This window comes from Malania oleifera, chromosome 5 (assembly GCF_029873635.1).
Source record: "Malania oleifera isolate guangnan ecotype guangnan chromosome 5, ASM2987363v1, whole genome shotgun sequence".
Classification (NCBI taxonomy): domain Eukaryota; kingdom Viridiplantae; phylum Streptophyta; class Magnoliopsida; order Santalales; family Ximeniaceae; genus Malania; species Malania oleifera.
In genome coordinates this window covers 86,812,251-86,830,332 of record NC_080421.1, presented here as the reverse complement: position 1 = coordinate 86,830,332, position 18,082 = coordinate 86,812,251, and the positions used below count along the sequence as shown (strand labels likewise).

General features: G+C 34.4%; 1 protein-coding gene across 1 annotated transcript in view; it reads right to left on the bottom strand.

The window, feature by feature from the left end:
- LOC131156705 (pentatricopeptide repeat-containing protein At4g02820, mitochondrial) overlaps window positions 1–5,718 on the bottom strand; it is a 43,857-nt gene extending 38,139 nt beyond the window's left edge. Inside the window, exon 1 of the mRNA XM_058110592.1 lies at window positions 5,223–5,718. Coding sequence (XP_057966575.1) covers window positions 5,223–5,570 — 348 coding nt within the window. The 5' untranslated portion in view covers window positions 5,571–5,718. The remainder of the gene's footprint in view (window positions 1–5,222) is intronic.
- Window positions 5,719–18,082: the final 12,364 nt, after the last annotated feature.

Sequence of the window (18,082 nt, the reverse complement as noted above, 5' to 3'; positions counted from 1 at the left end):
ACAGCTAGAACCACTCTGGTATCTAATCCCATTTGCTCCATCAGTGTTCATCGCTCAGTACAAGCACTGGCCCAGTAGAGTGCTTTTGCATTTGATGTTCTTTCCAATCTCCACACTTTACTGCTCCACTGGAAATTCCATTTGCCACTACCATATTCCAACTTGGTAGTTCCCATTGTGTCAGTCTTAGCATCATTGCATGCCATAATTTATTTTTACAAGAAAAGATTTTCTTTATAAAAGAAAGAATAAACAATAAAAAGGTCCTCTTATTCAAAAAGAACCAAAGTAATCAAAACAACAAGGCTTGCCAATCCTGCTGAATATCTGAAAAACAGAGTCCTTTAAAACAACCAGCAGCAGAACACCAAAGCCAGGCCAAATAGTGAATCCTATGCCATAACAAAGAAGAAATAAACTTTTTCCCCATAAATATGCCTGCATTATATTCAATCCAAATTTCCCACAACGCTGCAAAATCTGTACATCTCCACAAAGCAAAGGAATCTTTACTCCTACCAAACCCTGAAAATGATGTGGCCAACAAATCCTCCACCCACTTGGGCCGCTCCAAACAAATCCAATGCCCTCCAAATAATCCAAAAAGCTTATTCCAAATTCTCCAAGCAAAAGCTTGTGTTTATATTTACAAACCCATGAGAATCAATCTGCTGAAGAGGAAGACTGGGTTTTTTCCGCTGCTCCATTTAAAATAGGAAGCCTCTTTGCCTTCAGACCAAAAGAGTAAAGACCCATCTCATGTTTAATTTAGAACAACCTGTCCTGACTTGAGCCTCCAAAACTAGGCCCAATACCTCCTGCACATGTTTTTCGCCCAAGAAACTTCCCACAAGTGAATCTTTCTCCCACACTATCCTGGCTCAAGTTACTCCAATTTTTTTCTCGAATTAAATCTTGATTTCTGCTGCTCTATATATTCTCATGATTTGAGCTTCTTCAATTTTCCTCTCCAATTAAATATTGATTTCTACTGCTGTAAAATTCTCATGGTTTGACTTTCTTCTATTTTCTTCTTCAATTAAACCTGGCTTTCTGCTGCTGTAAACATCCCCAGGATTTCAGATGCTAAAAATTCTCATGATTTGCAGTGGCTCCCAAGTTTCTAAAATTAGCTTCACAATTCAAATTCAACTTGTTTGAAAAATCAGATTTCTTCCTTTGATTTCCAGTAGGATTGTTTTTTCATCATTATTATAATCAGAAATTACATTTCTCTGTCTCCAGACCTCAGAAAACCTCCCCCCTCATGTAGTTCTGAGGCTCTAACCTTGAGAAATTCGACTGCCAGTATCCTGATTTGTAGTTCTCTGACGCCTCCAGCACTATGTGAACATTATTTGAGCCACAATCTGAACAGCTCATCTTCATTTCACTCTTTTTACCTTCGGCAACAGTCAAAAGCTTGCAAGAACACAACTTGCAATCATGCAATTTTCACCTTGCCAATAAACATTTTCCAACTCAATGCCTCCTTGCCATTGAATGGGAAGAAATTAAACACAACCTCACCTCCTTACCTATGGATCTAAAATTTCAAGCCCAGGTATTCTAGGAGTTTATGCAAGTCATTATAGTCTCTCTCATCTCTCCAAAGCTAAACCCACATCCCTCCCTCCTAAAAGAATCCTCCCTTTGGAATAAAAGTATCTAAAGAAAGAAAAGGCTGAGCGGGAAGGCAAAGGATACCATTACTAGTTCTAGAGGAACACGAATCTTCCAAAGGAAATTTTTGTAGGATTTTCTGGTGGCATTTGCTAAGAAAACAGTGTGCTAGCATTTTTTTTTTGGGGGGCGGGGGGGGAGATTGGGAGAGTACAAGAATTGGAGGACCATGAATCCTACTAAAAAACAGGGGCGAGGGTGGGGGGAAGAGGAGGGGTTGGAGCTGGAAAGGAAGCTGACAAAAATTAGCTGAAACAACAAAGCCTTCCAATCTCTTTGCACATCAACCAACCTCATTCCTCTAAACAAGCCAAAGGTAGAGCAACCCATGGGAACCCAAAAAAAAAAAACCTACTCCACACCCCTAGAGGACATCACCCTGCCATTGAGGTTCTAGAATTATGTTCCAACCTAATACACCACTCTTTCCCTCCTTCCCACCACGAAACTCATTAAAATTCTGCAACGGGAAGGTAAAAAATCCCTAAGGAAGGGCACAGCCGATGCTCCCCCAAACACACCAAAAATATTGCTAAAATGTACCACAAGAAAGAGCAATCCCAAAAATATATGTTCACATGATTCACCACTTTGGAAACAAAGAGCACACGCATTCAAGGATTGAGCTTTAAAGGGTATCTAAACTAGAGTAAATCATTTGCATCAATTCTATGAAGGACTACATACCAAGTAAAAGCCCCAATCTCGAAAAGAGCCTTAGCTTTCCAAATGAAAGAATACAAAGGAAGATAAAATAAAGGTTATGAGAGGAAACATGGAGGACGTGGATATGAAGATAAAAATGAGGATAGGGATCTGATCTTAGGTTTCTCCATGTCATATGATTTTATTACAATGAATACACTTAATAACCTTCAAAAGTGGACAAAATAAAAGTCAAATAGATTTTTTCTTAACTAGGAGGATTGATCGTTTATCAAGTGAGGATTGTAAAGTTATCCCAGGTGAAAGCTTAACTACACAACATAGAGTTTTAGAGTTAGATATATGTATTAAAAATGGGGAAAAAAATGATAATATAAATCAATACAAGAGAACTAGGTAGTAGAACCTAAAGGGAGAAAATATATATAAAATTTAAATATAAAATGATCAAAGATGGTGATTGTACAATAGAAGATGGTAACACAAACACTCTTTGGAGTAGAGTAGCTAACTCTATTAAAAAGATAGCAAAAGAGATTTTAATCAAGAGGAAGATTCTTGAATAGCAAATAAAGTTGGTGGTGGAATCAAGATGTCCAAAAAGTTGTAAAGACAAAAAGAATTTGGTATAAAACATGGCAAAAATGTAGAAACATGGAAAACTTTGAAAAGTATAAAGAGGCGAAAAAAGATGCAAAAAAAGGTTGTTAGTGAAGCTAAACATAGATTATTTAATAATTTATATGCTAAACATAGATCATTTGATAAAAACTAAGAAAATGCCAAATGAATGGAGGAAAAACACTTTAACCTATATACAAAAACAAAGGAGATATCCAAAATTATAATAACTATCGTAGAATTAAATTACTAGTCATACAATGCAACTGTGAGAAAGGGTAGTTGCACAAAGATTGATGTTAGAAACAAAGGTCTCAGAAAATCAATTTGGTTTTGCACCTACGAGATCTAGTACAAAGGCAATATATCTTTTAAGAAGATTAATGGAAAAGTATTAAGGAAAAGAAGAGGGACTTGCATATGGTATTTATTGACCTAGACAAAGCATATGATAGGGTACCTAAGGGAGTTCTATGGCGGGTTTTAGAAAAAAGGGTGTATGTAGTGGTACACTGATGTAATTAAGTGTATGTACGATAAAGTAATGACTAGAGTTAGGACAATAGATGGAAAGATTAGGGAATTTCTAATCACAATAGGTGTACATCAAGGATATGCTTTAAGCCCTTATCATTTTGTTCTAGAAATGTATGAACTTACTATAAGTATCCAAAATGAAGTTCATAGTGTATGTTGTTTGTAGATGATATTGTCATGATTAATGAAACTAGGGGTGGAGCAAAATCTAAGTTATAATTATGGAGATAAGCTTTAAAATCTAGAGGTTTTAGGATAAGCAGAAATAAGACTAGATATATGAAATGTAATTTCAGTCATAGTAGGATGAATATTAGAGAAAATGTTAAACTTGAAGATGAAGAAATCGATAGCATTAATAGATTTCGATACCTCAGATTTATTATGCAAGTTGAAGGAGAAATTGAAGAAGATGTAATTCACAGAGTTAAAGCAGACTACGTAAAATGGAGAAGTATTTCGAGTATGTTATGTGATCGTAGAATACCCTTAAAATTAAAAGAGAAGTTCTATAGGATGGTTGCAAGACCAGCCACGCTATATGGATCAAAATGCTAGGTGACTAAGAAACAACATATCCAAAAAGTAAAAATTGTCAAGATGAAAATGTGAAATGGATGAGTGGTATAATGTTAAAAAAAAAAATTAAGAAATGAATATGTTTCCATATAAGTTAGGTGTAACTCCTGTAGAAGATAACATAAGGGAGAGACAGCTCAAATGGTTTACACACTTGCAACGTAAGCCAAATAGTGCATCAATAAGGAAGAGTGAGTTAGTTACTTTGTGGGGCAGTAGAAGGAGTACAAATAGACCTAAAATAACTTGAAATGAGATTATAAGTAAAGATTTAATTGCACCAAATTTGTCAAAGGAAATTGCCCATGATCATGTAAATTGGCGAAAAAGGATTCACATAGCTGATCTCGCATAGTGGAACTTAAGGCTTGGTTTGTCGTTGTTGTTTTTTAATTTCTACTTCCAACTTTGATCATTCCTGAAGAGCAAGACTGTAAAATCTAACTTATAACTAAAATTCCATCACTATTCCCACATTTTGGTTAGCTTGGGAATGCTTCTAAAAGAAATATTAGTACCTGCTAATCAATCATTTTACACTTGTTTTCTATATCCAAAAAATATCAGTTTACACTTGTTTCAATGTAATATCAGAGGGTTAGCCGGAGGCCAAACCTCCCACAAGTGGGGTTGATGATGATCCGAGCATTTCAAAGAATGCCTTGCCTACCAAGAACTGCAAGTAGATTTTGATAGCTTGTCCAAACAACTTTTGAATCTCTCATCCAATCCTCAAGGTTCCTGTTAGAACCAACTTCACATCATTATTTCATTACCCATTAGAGGGCGGAGAGAGAATCACTTAACAATCCCCTGCATGTTCCCCTGTTTCTCTCTGTGTGCGCAGATTTACCACAAAAAAAGCCATCATTTCAACTTAACCAGTTTTCCACCTTTCATGGAAAACCAAATGAAAACTAAAAGCATTCTTTGTTACGAAGAAATTCATCATTTTTCCACTGTTTAGGTTTGTAGCACCCAATTTATAATGCCCTTTTAATTAAACTTTTAAACTACAAAAAAGAAGACATTAAAGATCAAAACAAAACCTTAACATTGAATGGGGGTGGAAATCCAGGATTCGGATAGCATTAAAATGAGAAAGAAATAGATGGGAAAGAACAACAAAAGAAAACCTCAAGAGCGTGTTTGTAGCGCTTGAGCCTTCGGAGCTCACGAACAATGCGATTGAGCTGGTACTTGCGCACGGGGTGGCCCTCTTCCTGCCATTTCCGTATAGCCACTACGGCGCTACGCTTAGCGTATGCCAGGCTGAAGAGCCTTCGACCCAGCGTATCCTTGCCGCCAGTTGTGACAGTGGTTGTGGAAGTGGCGGCGGCGGCGGCGGCAGCGGCGGGGGATGTTGCTTCGGCCTCGGCCGCCGGTGCCGCCGAGAAGAAACGGCCGACGGAAAGGAATGTGCGCAACTTTTCAACCTGTGAGGCACTCTGCAGCCTTTGTGTTGTCAGGGATAGCCGCCGCATGGTTGTACCGGCGGTCTGAGAGGCAAACGCCGGTTCCTTCTGGGGGAAGCAACAGATTCTACAAAATTCGGACTTCAAGAGGAGAAATATTACAGGTAGACTGAAGATGCTCTCTGCTGTGTTTCTTTGCAGTCCCGCACAGGTGGGAATTTCTAAGTTTGAAGGAGGGTATTTTCGTCCTGAAAATTGTACCGCTAAGTTTAAACCTTAGAAAGAGCTACCATTAATTATTAAAAAATACTCTTTTAACAACTCACATTATTCCAAAATATTTTTCTAATTATATCAAATTTATTCTTGTAACTACTTGTCATTATTTTTTTAAAAAGACTCTTATAACTATCTATAATTATCCCAAAATGCCCCTATATTTTTTAATTTTTTACTATTTTCATATAATTTTAAAAAAAATTAAAAATAAAGTCATAACACATGACTAGTTTTAAATAGATACAAATGAAAAGTAAAATAAATACAACTTCTCTTCATTATGAAACACGTCATAATAAACCTTACTCTTTTTACTAAACTAGCTATGGGCATGTGTGTTGCACATGAATTAACATATTTTCTAGAATGATTTTCAGGGAAATCTATTGTTCTGTAAGAAACTTTTATAGCAATGTTTTTTCAAAGAACAACAGCAACAACAAAAAATTCATGCCTCCAACACAATCAAAAAGAAAAAAAAAAGTAATAGAAATTGAAAATAACGAAAGATTAAGAAAAATAAAAATAATAAATACGAGGAATAGTAAATATCTTTTTCATTGATAAAGACAATATACAATTGAAATAGAAAAAACTGTATCCAAAAAAATAATAAATAAAAATATATTCAAGTATGGGTTTTTGTCAATGAAAGAAAAATAAAACAAATTCAAGTAAAGTTTTCTAGAATGCATCAATAAGCTAAAAAAAACTATAGAACTATAAAATGAGATTATAGGGAATGGAAAACAAAGAAAACAATGAGTGAGCAATGGGATGGAAGGGTAAGACAAAGTTAGGGCATTAATCTAGAAAATCATCTAAAAAATTATCCTAATAAATATAAAATTTATTTTGCGCAATATGAGATGTGCTATTGTTGTACAGTAGGCGTGAAGAGAATGCATCACTACTGATTTTGCAATTGTTAGGCAAAGAAGACGACTTGGTGGCAAAACGATCATTTGTTGTGGCTTTATGACTATTACGATCACACTTTTTGTAGAAGCTGTCATTAGACTTTTTATGCAAGCATTTGAAATCAATTAGCATGGTAGATGATCATAAAAGAAGAAGAAATAAAAAATCAACACAAAAATGGATGCATAGAAGAAGGAGAGGCCTCATTTATTGTAGTGTGGATGACTATTCAAATTCTTGGGATACCGTGGGAATTAGTTTTTAAACTAATATATTTTCAAGGGTATTATAGCCATTATAAAAATTTTCACATGAGAACTATCATGAAAATAACTTTTGACTTTTAGAAGTAGTTTAATGACAACAATCTGTAGACTGCCACATTTATAGTGTTTTATGACCATCTGTGACAATATAGTAAAAAGAGAAGGGGAAGATAAATAGTCGGGATGTGACAAAGAAGATAGGAAAACTGAAAGGGATCTTCTAAATATTGAGCAGCTAGGAGTGGGAAGTGTTTGGGAGGCACAAGTATATTTTTTGAGAAATGAGAGGGAATGGAAAATAATTGCTTGTTGTGCTAGTGCGGGATGATAAAATATTTTTCCTTTCCAAACCAATGTGTTTAGGAGTTAATGTTTCAAAACAAAACCCACTTCTAGAAACAGGCTTTCCTTTAAATTTACAATGAGATCCTAGTCACAACCCTTCTCCACCAAAACTCACAAATAAAATATATATATATATATATATATATATGTATATATATGTAGCCATACATGTAGGCATGTGGAAGGGGAAAAGTTTTGAAGGGAAAATTGAAGGTCATGGAGGAAAAAATGAGGCTAACAAAAAAGAATAGGAGGAGTTTGAAAAGAGTTATAGATTCATTTGGGAATTGCAAAAGGCTAGGAAGATACCACATATTGATCAAATGAAATGTGAAGGGGTGGCATTCAATTTTAGTTTTGGGGACATATGTCGAATTACTAATTTCATGAATTTATAATGAATCGTAGAATTGAATTTTAATTTTTATCACTTTAAGGACTACCAACATTTTGTCTTTATCCTTTTAGGAGTAGTTTAATCAATTATCAGAATATGCAATGCATGTGCACTATTGCCTTTTTTTGGACAACCAATTTATAAATGCTATCTCTTTGAAGTAAAATTCAAATGACTATGACACATAATTATGTCGTAGTGTCACGAGTCAAGCTTATTCAAGGTATTATTCTTGTATGTGATCACTTGCATTGTGTGCATGGGATGGATTACTATCGATAGTCATTTTTTACCCTCCAAAACAAAGACCAATTCAAGTATACAAGTTAAGGAATAATATATATAGAGAAATAAATTTCAATTAAGGTGATCGACCAGCCATTATAAGTGGTCAACCAGCCCTTTTCCCACTAAATTTCTTGGTGCCCCAATAGGTGATTGACCGGCCTTTAAAGGCAGTCGACCAATCATCCAAAATTCAATGTTTTGAGTTGTTTGATTTTAATTGACTAGTGGATTCTAGGGATGTCAAATGCTTGTTTGATTACACATGCAACCTAGAACAATGGCAGTAGGTAGTTTTGAAATTCAAATTCAAAGTAGGTTTCTTTCCCTTCCACTGGTGATCTATAAAAGGACCTATTGGGAGGGAGTTTTGGGCACGTCCAGGTGGGGACAAGTTTGCATTTTCTAAGTCCATTTTGGGTTCAATAAGGGTTTTGTTTTGAAAGAGAAAAATAAAAAGAAATATCTTTCGTTCATTAAATAAAAGAGATTTTTGGGGTGTTATCCTATAAGAGAGGAATTCTCACTTGATCAACAAAACATTCTTGCTCTACAAGGTCAATGCCTAACCCCTTCTTCTTTCAAATTTTATTAATTTTCATGAAAAGTCGCATGCATATACTTGGATTGTGTTTTCATATTTTTATTGTGATCTATCATGTTTTCAATATAGTTCCATATTCTTCTTCATGTTATAGAAGCACTAGAATGTTTGTGTTTCAATTTCATGAAAGAAAACATGTAAAAGGATCAAAACATGCATGTATAGGAGAACTTAAAATTTAGGCGGTCGACTACCCCATGTAGGTGGTCAAGCAACCTTCATCTTTTTGAAATTGTACCATTGGCAACTAAATGGTCGACCAGCCCTCTTCAAATGGTAGATTGTCAAATCCCAAAAGTGCATTTTGCAAGTTTTCTCACAATTTAAGTAAATTCATTCAAGTCCTTTAAAAGCTTTCAAGTTTTTCACAAAGTTTTAAAAGCAAAAATGTTTGGATTCATGCACCCATGATGTGTCTTTTGGGTGTTCTTTAAGTTCTTTATCAGAGATTTCAAGGAAAGTTTGTGGTTCTCCAACCAAAATCCATAAAACTTTCAAGATTTTTAACAAGCAAAGATCATTTTTCAAAACAATCACCTATGATGTGACTTGAGAATGGAAAATGTTTTTTCCAAAGTCTAAATTTTATTTTCAATCTTTGTTTTTTATAGAGAATCTATTGAAAATCAATTTTTCTAATCAAGGAATATTGGTTTTTCAATAAATATTTCAAGTGATTCAAAAAGTCTTCAAGTGCTTTCAAAGGATTTTCTTAAACAATCACCAGAAATGTTTTCTAAAACTCATTTTGAAAATGTTTTGGAACTACAAGTGGATTAATTCCTATATTGGAGAATATATAGGTATTCTACCTTGATAGATTCAAACTCAGCCCCCAAAAATTCCTTATTTTCTCTCTTATATTGTTTCCACTTTTATTTGATTGCTTATATGTTCTGTTTGAAGATTTAAGTGGGGCAAGAAGTAGTGGAATTCCCATGGGGGTTTCTACCTCTGCATAAGGTCCATGAAAGCCCTTACAAATGGGGAAAAGGTGAGAGAAAGTTTGAATTTTTGCATAATTGAAAAAACAAAGTCAGTAGAGGTCAATCGACCGCCTTATGTAGATGGTCGATCTGATGCACGTTTGGGTTTTTTTTTTTTTGCTTTTTTCCCCCTAAAAGTCTTCGTTATAAAAAAAGAATACACGCACACATATAGGATAAGTGCAACAACCATTCTTGGAATGGATGCTTTAGGGTGTTAGGACTTCCAAATCTCAAATGGAAGAGATTTAAAAGCAAACCTTACTTATTCACAATGGTACTCTGAAACCAAATGACTCACTCTAAAAATGAGCAACTCGAAAGCTATCTCAAGTATAAGAGTTCAATTGTGTAATAATTAGTCTAAGTGTCAGATCGTTTCCTCGGGAAATGCAGTTTAATTCCAAACTTTGCATAAATCCGAAAGAAATTAAGAAAATAAAAGTTTTCTGAACATGGTTTAGATTCAGTTTCTTGAGATTTTTGAGATTTCATGAAAAAATTAAAACAATGTGAAATTTAATTTGTGAACCTAACACACACTAAATTAATGACAAGAAACGGGAAACATGCACAATAAAATAGACGATAACAAAATTAAATACCAAACACAATCCTACGTTTAATCATTCAGGCAAGAAATATATCCCATTTTTGAAACTTCAGACAAAAAGCCTAAAGACGATAACTTTACTACGTAACTTCGAGCATGCAACTCTAAAATCCTCAATCAAACACAAAAAAAAAAAAGAACAAAACTTTAACACAATAAAGAACTTAAGTGACGATTAAACCAAATCTGACAAAAGAAACAAACTTGCTTCTTTAACAACTTAAACAATAAACTAAAATAAAATAAAAAGTCAAGCTTTAATTAAACTAAACTTAAAATAAATAGAACCCAACAAAATTTAAATCCTAAAGAAGATTTTTTTAAGAGATCAACCTTTAACAATGAAAAATAACCTAACCAAAATTAACTCTAATAATGATATTAACTAAAAAGAGAAAAAAATAAATTAACTTTAATAATAATAACCCAACAAAAATTTAAAAGTTCAAAACTTTAATTAAGATTCAACTGAAAATTAACAATGATTAACCAAGTATTTAAATGCAAGAAATAAAAACTAGAGAAAAAAGAAGAGAGAGAGAGAGAGAGAGAGAGAGTAAGCTTGAAAAGGCCGAAGCCTACTGCTGCTTCTCTTCCTACTGCACTGTCTCCTGCTAAAGCCGAAGCCCCTAAAAAAAAACCTACTTGTGCTTGAAAGAAAATTATAAAAAAAAAAAAAAAAAAAAAAAAAAAAAAAAACCTAATAAAAATAAGAGCCTACCTACCCTCTTTAATACACCCTAAAAGCAACTTTTTTTAAAAAGGCATTTTAATCCCCCCCCCCCCAAGGCTAGTTCCAGTGCCCAGCATATGGCTACCCTCTCCGTGTCTCTTGCATGGCCAGGTCAAATCAAGGGTACATGGGCCGTTTATTTATTTATTTATTTTTTATCTCAATTTGGCTCCAGCTGCCCTTCACTTTCAAGCCCAATTTTGACCTTCCTTCAGCCTGTATCTCTCAAAAATCAAAACATGAAAGTCGTATAGAATTTTCTTGGCTTTCCATATCATCATGAATCAACTTAATCAGAACGTGGATGAGAAAGTTATGCCCAAATTACAAAAACAATGTCGAAATAGTCCATAAAAACAGCGTATGGTAACTTCACATCCAATTTCGACCTCGATGCAGCCAATATCTCTCAAAACGTAAAACATTAAAGTTGTAGAGCGTTTTCTTAACTCTCTACAGAATCTTGAATCATATGAATCGGAGGTCATATGAGAGAGTTACGCATAGATTACAAAATAGTGTTGAAACTATCCATAATCGCCCAATTAGCTTCGTTTTTGCACTCAACGCCTCAATTTACATAATTTTGCATGGCCTGGTTTCCTTGTTATTGCATGCATGGCCTCTCCAAATTTTAAAAAAATTATCCTACGATGATTAAACATGAATATTCGTAAATCTCTAATAAAAATAGGATAATTATCATATGAGCTCACTGATTTAAATATGAGATATAATCAGACATTTAATTAAAATTATAATCTTTAATGCATGAATTTAAATGACTAACTATGCAACTTTGACGCGTAATCACCAAACTTTGGAAAAAAGGTTTTTCCTTTATTTTAATCTTTTTTTGAAAAATAAAATAAAGTGGTGACTCCGTATTTAATAAAATAAGTAAGGTAACGAAGGAGGGTTGAATTACTTATTTTGATTTCATACTAGTCACCAAATGTTGGCAACCCAAAAAAGTCTTTAAAACTCGATGTCGATAGCTTTGGTGACTCCTTTGGAGATACTTAAGAGTCAAACTACCTTTTATGCGTGTTTGTGTGTGGTTTTCATGTCAAGAGTGCCTGCATGTTCTTGTTCCTTTCTTTGTTTTGTTGTATATGTTATGATTGTGAAGCATGTTATGTTGCTACTATAACGACCTGCTTACTTTACTATATAATTAAACATAATCAACAAAGTGAACCCAAACCCATGAGTAGCGGGGTACACCTAACATACACAATGGAAACCTAAGCAGCTGGTAATTATAGATAACATCCATCAAACCATAAAATAAATAATGCCAGAGTTAACTATAATCCACAATAATACTGTACTCAAACACAATCCCCAAAATATCCAAAAATATCTCTAGGATTCCACATCAAAATCTCCTGATCCTAACTCAAACTTATCCTCCTAGCAGGGTAGCACAGCTAACTCAACGGCGGCCTTGCTCCGCTGGTCTTTCTGGGTTTCCTGAAAATTTTTTAAGCTGGGGGTGAGACACCTCTCAGTAAAGGAAAATAAACTAAATATAACTATGTGGCAACATGAATATTTAATGCTAATATAGATATACAGTACATTTTGCATACTAGAAAACATTAATCGTATCATTACTTCATAGACATATACTTTCATAATTCTAATAAATCGTACTGTTGATGAATTATCTAGTATAAATTATAATACTAAAAATTTACCCAAGATGTATAACTAGCTGATGTCATGTATTACCCCCCATGACGGTTGTGCAGCCCGAAGGCGGGACCCGACAATTGTTGGCCGACCACTGCCGAGTCAAAAATTTTTGTAAGTACGATGGGCCCACCACACCCTGGTCCGGACTTCCAGGTGGACGTCTACAACTTTACACTGAAAGCCACATCGACTATCCATCTCCCACCCCCTTTACTTGTAGGGGCGGTTAGTACAAGTCTGAAACATAATAATCTGATTTGTATAGCTACGGTACCGTGCTCCTGAAACTGAACTGAACTATCATGTGGGTTTTGATAATATATAATATATGATAATATACAATTTAACGTAAGTAGATTGGTAGCATTTTTTGTAATAACATAAATACATATGGCCTTGCGCCGATTACTTTCACATCTGCGGCCTTACGCCGAACATTTCATAAATACGGCCTTGCGCTAAAATTATACATAATACACGGCTTTGCGCTAGCTATCAATCACGACATTGTGCCGAACATTTCATAAATAATAATCTGAATAAACATGTTAATTATCATGTATTGCAAAATCGTAATGTAATGCATTATTCCGTATTTTCTGAAAACATACTTTGTCTGTAAAATTGCATTAACATAATACTTTTCACATAAAATAATATTCATGCCACACAATGCTAAATAATACCATATATTCCATACTGAAATCATATTTTCTGGCATTTCATACTAATACATACATTTCAATTTAATAACAATATTTTCCCAAATAAACATTTTCTCAATAATATTCAATTGTAATACATGCTTTCTGAACATAAATCTACTAGTAATTTAATAGTGTTTTCATGGAAAAGTAACTGCTTTAGTTTATTCTCTTACCTGATTTCTGAGAAGAAACCCCCTAAAATATACTCGTTCTGCTCCCATAGGGTTCCCCGTTCAACACCCTGAAACCAACATCTCTCATAACTAAACTTCAGTATTTCTTCGTGTACAATATTTCCTATAACTATGAAAAGACCAAATTTTGATTAAAAAGTATTACCTTTGTTAGCTTAACAAGGCTTTCACCTCTTGTTTTGATGATAACAAATGAAGAAAAGGTTAATGACATTATGTGTTCAAGTAATGATGTTTTTAGGAATCTGAAAAAGCCAAACTCAACAAAGCTTTGAAAGATCACCAACAAGGTTAAAGGTTTATGGTGTGTCATGAAGTGATCAAACTAGGAAGCACAAAGACATCTGAAGACGAAATGAACCTAAAGCTTCAAGATGATCATGAAGTTTCAAAGAACAAGAATGTTCATATTGTTAGGAAATCTTCATGTAAGTACTTCAAAGTTAAAAATGTCATTGTGAATGAAATGAAACTCATTAGGGAATAAAGATGGACTTAGAGACTTTATTTTAATACCCCAAAATTTTTTTTCCAAAAGTAAGAAAGCAAAGAAACCAAATATCTTTGAAAAAGAAAGAAGGAAAGTGATTTTGTACTGTCCAGGCGACTAAGGTTAAATCCTTAGGCAACCGAAGATTTTTGCTGAAGAAAATCAAACAGGCAGTGTATCTTCAGGCACCTGACCCTATGTCTTCAGGCTCCTGAACCCACTTCAAGCTACTGAGGTTGCACTTCAGGCAACCGAAGTACGGCAACGGGCAAATATTTCAGACCTCTCTTTTTCAAATCTAATTAACTTGTGCCCTAATATTTTTGGAAACTTTGGGGGCACTCCAAGTAAACTTGGGGAGCACGAATGAAAGTGTTTTTGAAGCCCATATATACAAGGTTTATGAGAATCAAAATACACCAAGCATTGAAAATTCTTTCAAAATCTCTTTCACTCAAAGCTTCTTGCTATTTGTTTTAAAGCTCTGAATTGCTACAAAATTTATGAGAAATCTCTGAGCTTTTACAACTTCTCTGAAGTATCTGATTTAAGTTTTTGATCCTCATCAAAGAGAAGTAAACCGGTGATATTTATATTGAGCTTTTTACTTCATTCTTTTGATATTTTAAATTTGAAGTATATTAGTTCTAAATTGTTTGTACTAATCAGCTCTTTGTGTGAGCAAGTGCTTGTACACAAGTATTTGATTTGTATCTTGTAGATTGAGGATTCTAAGGGTTGTTTGGATCGTTGGTTAAGTAAGGGGATATTGTTTAAAGAGGCGGGCTCTAGCCTATGTAAGGAGTGACCAGACGAGGGGATATTGTTTGGAGAAGGCGGGCTCTAGCCTTACCCAAGGAGTGTTGTAAAGGTATTGTCTCGCCCGTTAAAGGAACAGGTTTAGTGAATCCTTTGGTGGCTTGCCAAAGGCGAGGTCGTAGGCTGGGTATAAGCCGAACCTCGTTAAAATCTTTGCCTCACTCTCTCTTTCCCTATTCTTTATTTTCAGTACATATTTAAATTGCGTGGATGGTTTAAATTTAAAATCATATAAACTACGTATATTTGAAAATCAAGTAAACCTTAAAGTTTGATTTTGATTTGGGTTGCAGAAACCGAAAGGGAGTATATTGGTTGAACCATTCTTTGCGGAAACCATACGGGAGTATGTTACTTGACTAAACATCCCAAAGATAAATTAACTTAAGAGTTTATTTGAATTCTGAAGTTTGGAAAGAGTAATTGGATTTTATATTGAACATCATATTGAAGAAAAATTTCATATATACAGGGATTTGTTCAAAACTCACATTCACCATAGGGCTAAAAACATCAAAAGCTGAAAGTTACATATATTATATTGATTGTGATTGGATGGTGTAAAGATTTGTTTTATATTCCAAGATTCTTAAATCTTGAATGATTTCATTAATCTAATGGTGCTGCAGTGAACTTATATTTGGTAAATAAATTGTGGTTGTGTTGGTTTGGAAATTGTGATTAATTGTTTGATTGTTTTTACTTTCAAAGTGTGGTTGAAGATTGAATGTTTAATTGTGTTTAATTGTGTTGTTGATTGATTGTTCAAAAGAAATCAAGTTCTTGTTTGATTGACAAAATAAATAAACAAGTCAAAGAATTGGTTAAAAATTAAAAGAAGTTAAGGACTTTAAAAGAATTAAAGAGAAAGTTTTAAAAAGCCAATTCATCCCCCCTCTTGGGAAGCTATTCCTAATTTCAACCATAAACCAGGGATGAATTCCAAAGTAGCTCCACCGACGATCCACTCCGACAGGTTTGCAGAGAACTTTCCTAGGAGCGTCGTGGTGGCTTCAGATCGTTGAACCGGTAGGAATTCAGCCCGAGATCTTAGAGAGAAGGGGAAGAAACCGAAGTGGAGAAAGAGAGTGAGTGTTCTGCATGAAATTTCTGAGAGAAAATCGAGTTTAGGGCTATTTATACACTGGCCTTCATCGACGAGCCACGTCACTACGTCGACGAGGTCAAGAAGGAAATTCGTCGACGAATACTATTCCTCGTCGACAAAATTCAGAGTTGAAAAATAGCCTCTCGGTATGTTTTCGTCGACGAAGCACACCCTCGTCGACAAGTCCAAAATGCCACATCGTCGACGAACGAAGTCTGCTACCACCCTTTTTTACTATTTCCATTTTCCTCTCTCTTTATTATTTAAATACCATTATTCTTCGGGTCATTACAGATATATCTTCTCATGTCCATGAATTTGCATTTCACAAGTGCTTTATTCACACACCTTCACTATATGACATGATTCCTATACCTGGAATAGGAGAAGGAATAACTATTAAGGAACTTTATGGGGATTTGTCTCCCACATAGGCCTCATGAAAATTCCTTCACTTGATTTGTTCTTTTTGAAGAAACTCTAGGAACGTTTAAAGTTATGATGTGTAGAGTCTTACCATGCATTAGGTAACTTCATCCTATACCATTAGATAGAGACTCTTACCCAGTGTTTGATGTTGAACAAGAATGCTAAGACATAAAAGTCATAGACCTAATCTCTAAGAGCATGCTATCATAGCATGTCATTTGCATGTTGCCTTATTCTAGAATTGAATTGCAGAGGTATACAACATATAAGTGAGACCAATCAAAGTAATAGAAGAGGCTTACCTTTTAGAAAAAAGAATTCACCATAAAAAGGGATTTCATTCCACATGACTTTTGAAATACATTACTAGATTATCGACACTGTATTATGGTCCAAGGGATAATGGGAGAGTGTTTGCATGGCGGTTCCCTAAACAAGGAAGTCAAACAAGGGTAGATAAGACTCTAAGAAAATAGAATGATTGAAAATAAAAATAGTCACTTTTAATTTTTTTTTTTGGGAAAACAAAGGAAAATCCTTAAAAGGTCTATAATTAAAATAATAATGGTTCAAAAGTACATTTTCTTGTAGGAAAGGTGGTGGACCAACCATTCTAAGAGATATTTGTCAACCAATACCCCTATCATCACCTGTTCCAAGGACGGTTACCATTGTATGTGTGTATCTTAATTAGAAGTAAAAGAAAGAAAAGAAGGAAGATTCTCCTTTTAGGTCATTCAGTGAAACACCACTGTCCAAAAGCCTAAATAGTAAGGTTTAAAACCCTAACATGCTCTTGTTTGAAAAAGAGGGGTTGGCCTCAAGTAACCATAAATTTTGAAACCATGAAGAAAAAATAGGATATGATGGAAAATGTTTTGATTGATGATTGCCATGAACAAATTCAAAGATGACCCTTTCCTTTGGATATAAGGGGAAGTTAACATTAAAATAGCTTAACTCAATAAGACGCTAGATAAAATAAAATTTGAGAATTTAATGTTGATGGGGTTAAAACTCTCCTAGTTGACATCAAGGTTTTATGAAGGTTGAAGTCAGTCAATTAATGAGGAGGTAGTTGAAAAATCCTCTAATTGCCAATCAGGGTTTAATGTTGATTGAAGTCAACCCGTAAATAGGAAATTTGAAAATATCATGATTATGAATTAGAGTTTTAATGACTGGTTGAGTTAACTCTTAAATTGGAGATTGTGTTGACCTTATTGGTTATATCCTATTTTGATAATGACAAATATTTTGGTATCTTACCTGTGCCTTGAATTTGTAAACGGGACCATACTTTGCACACAAGGGTAAAGATATAGTGGAAGCCATAAAGATCTTTATGTTCATATCACAAGATGGTAATTGAAGCAAAAGGAAATGAAGACAAATCTTTCATTCTTGTAATTGCAATTTAAATTTGTTGGTCTGTAATAATGTGCATATCATGCATAATAGATATTTATGCTCAAAAGGCCTAGAATGACCATAGGAACCATCATCCTTCAAATTTAAATGTCATATGCTTGTTCACATAGGGTTGATGAAGCATAGAGACCAAACAGGACTTAAATGCACAATTTTAAGTGGTCTCGGTTGACCGAACCCTTGGTATTATAAATGCTTCGGTCGATCGAACAGGTCAGGAGTTAATATGTTGACCACGTCTTAGACGACCGACCATAGATTGAACGTATTGCC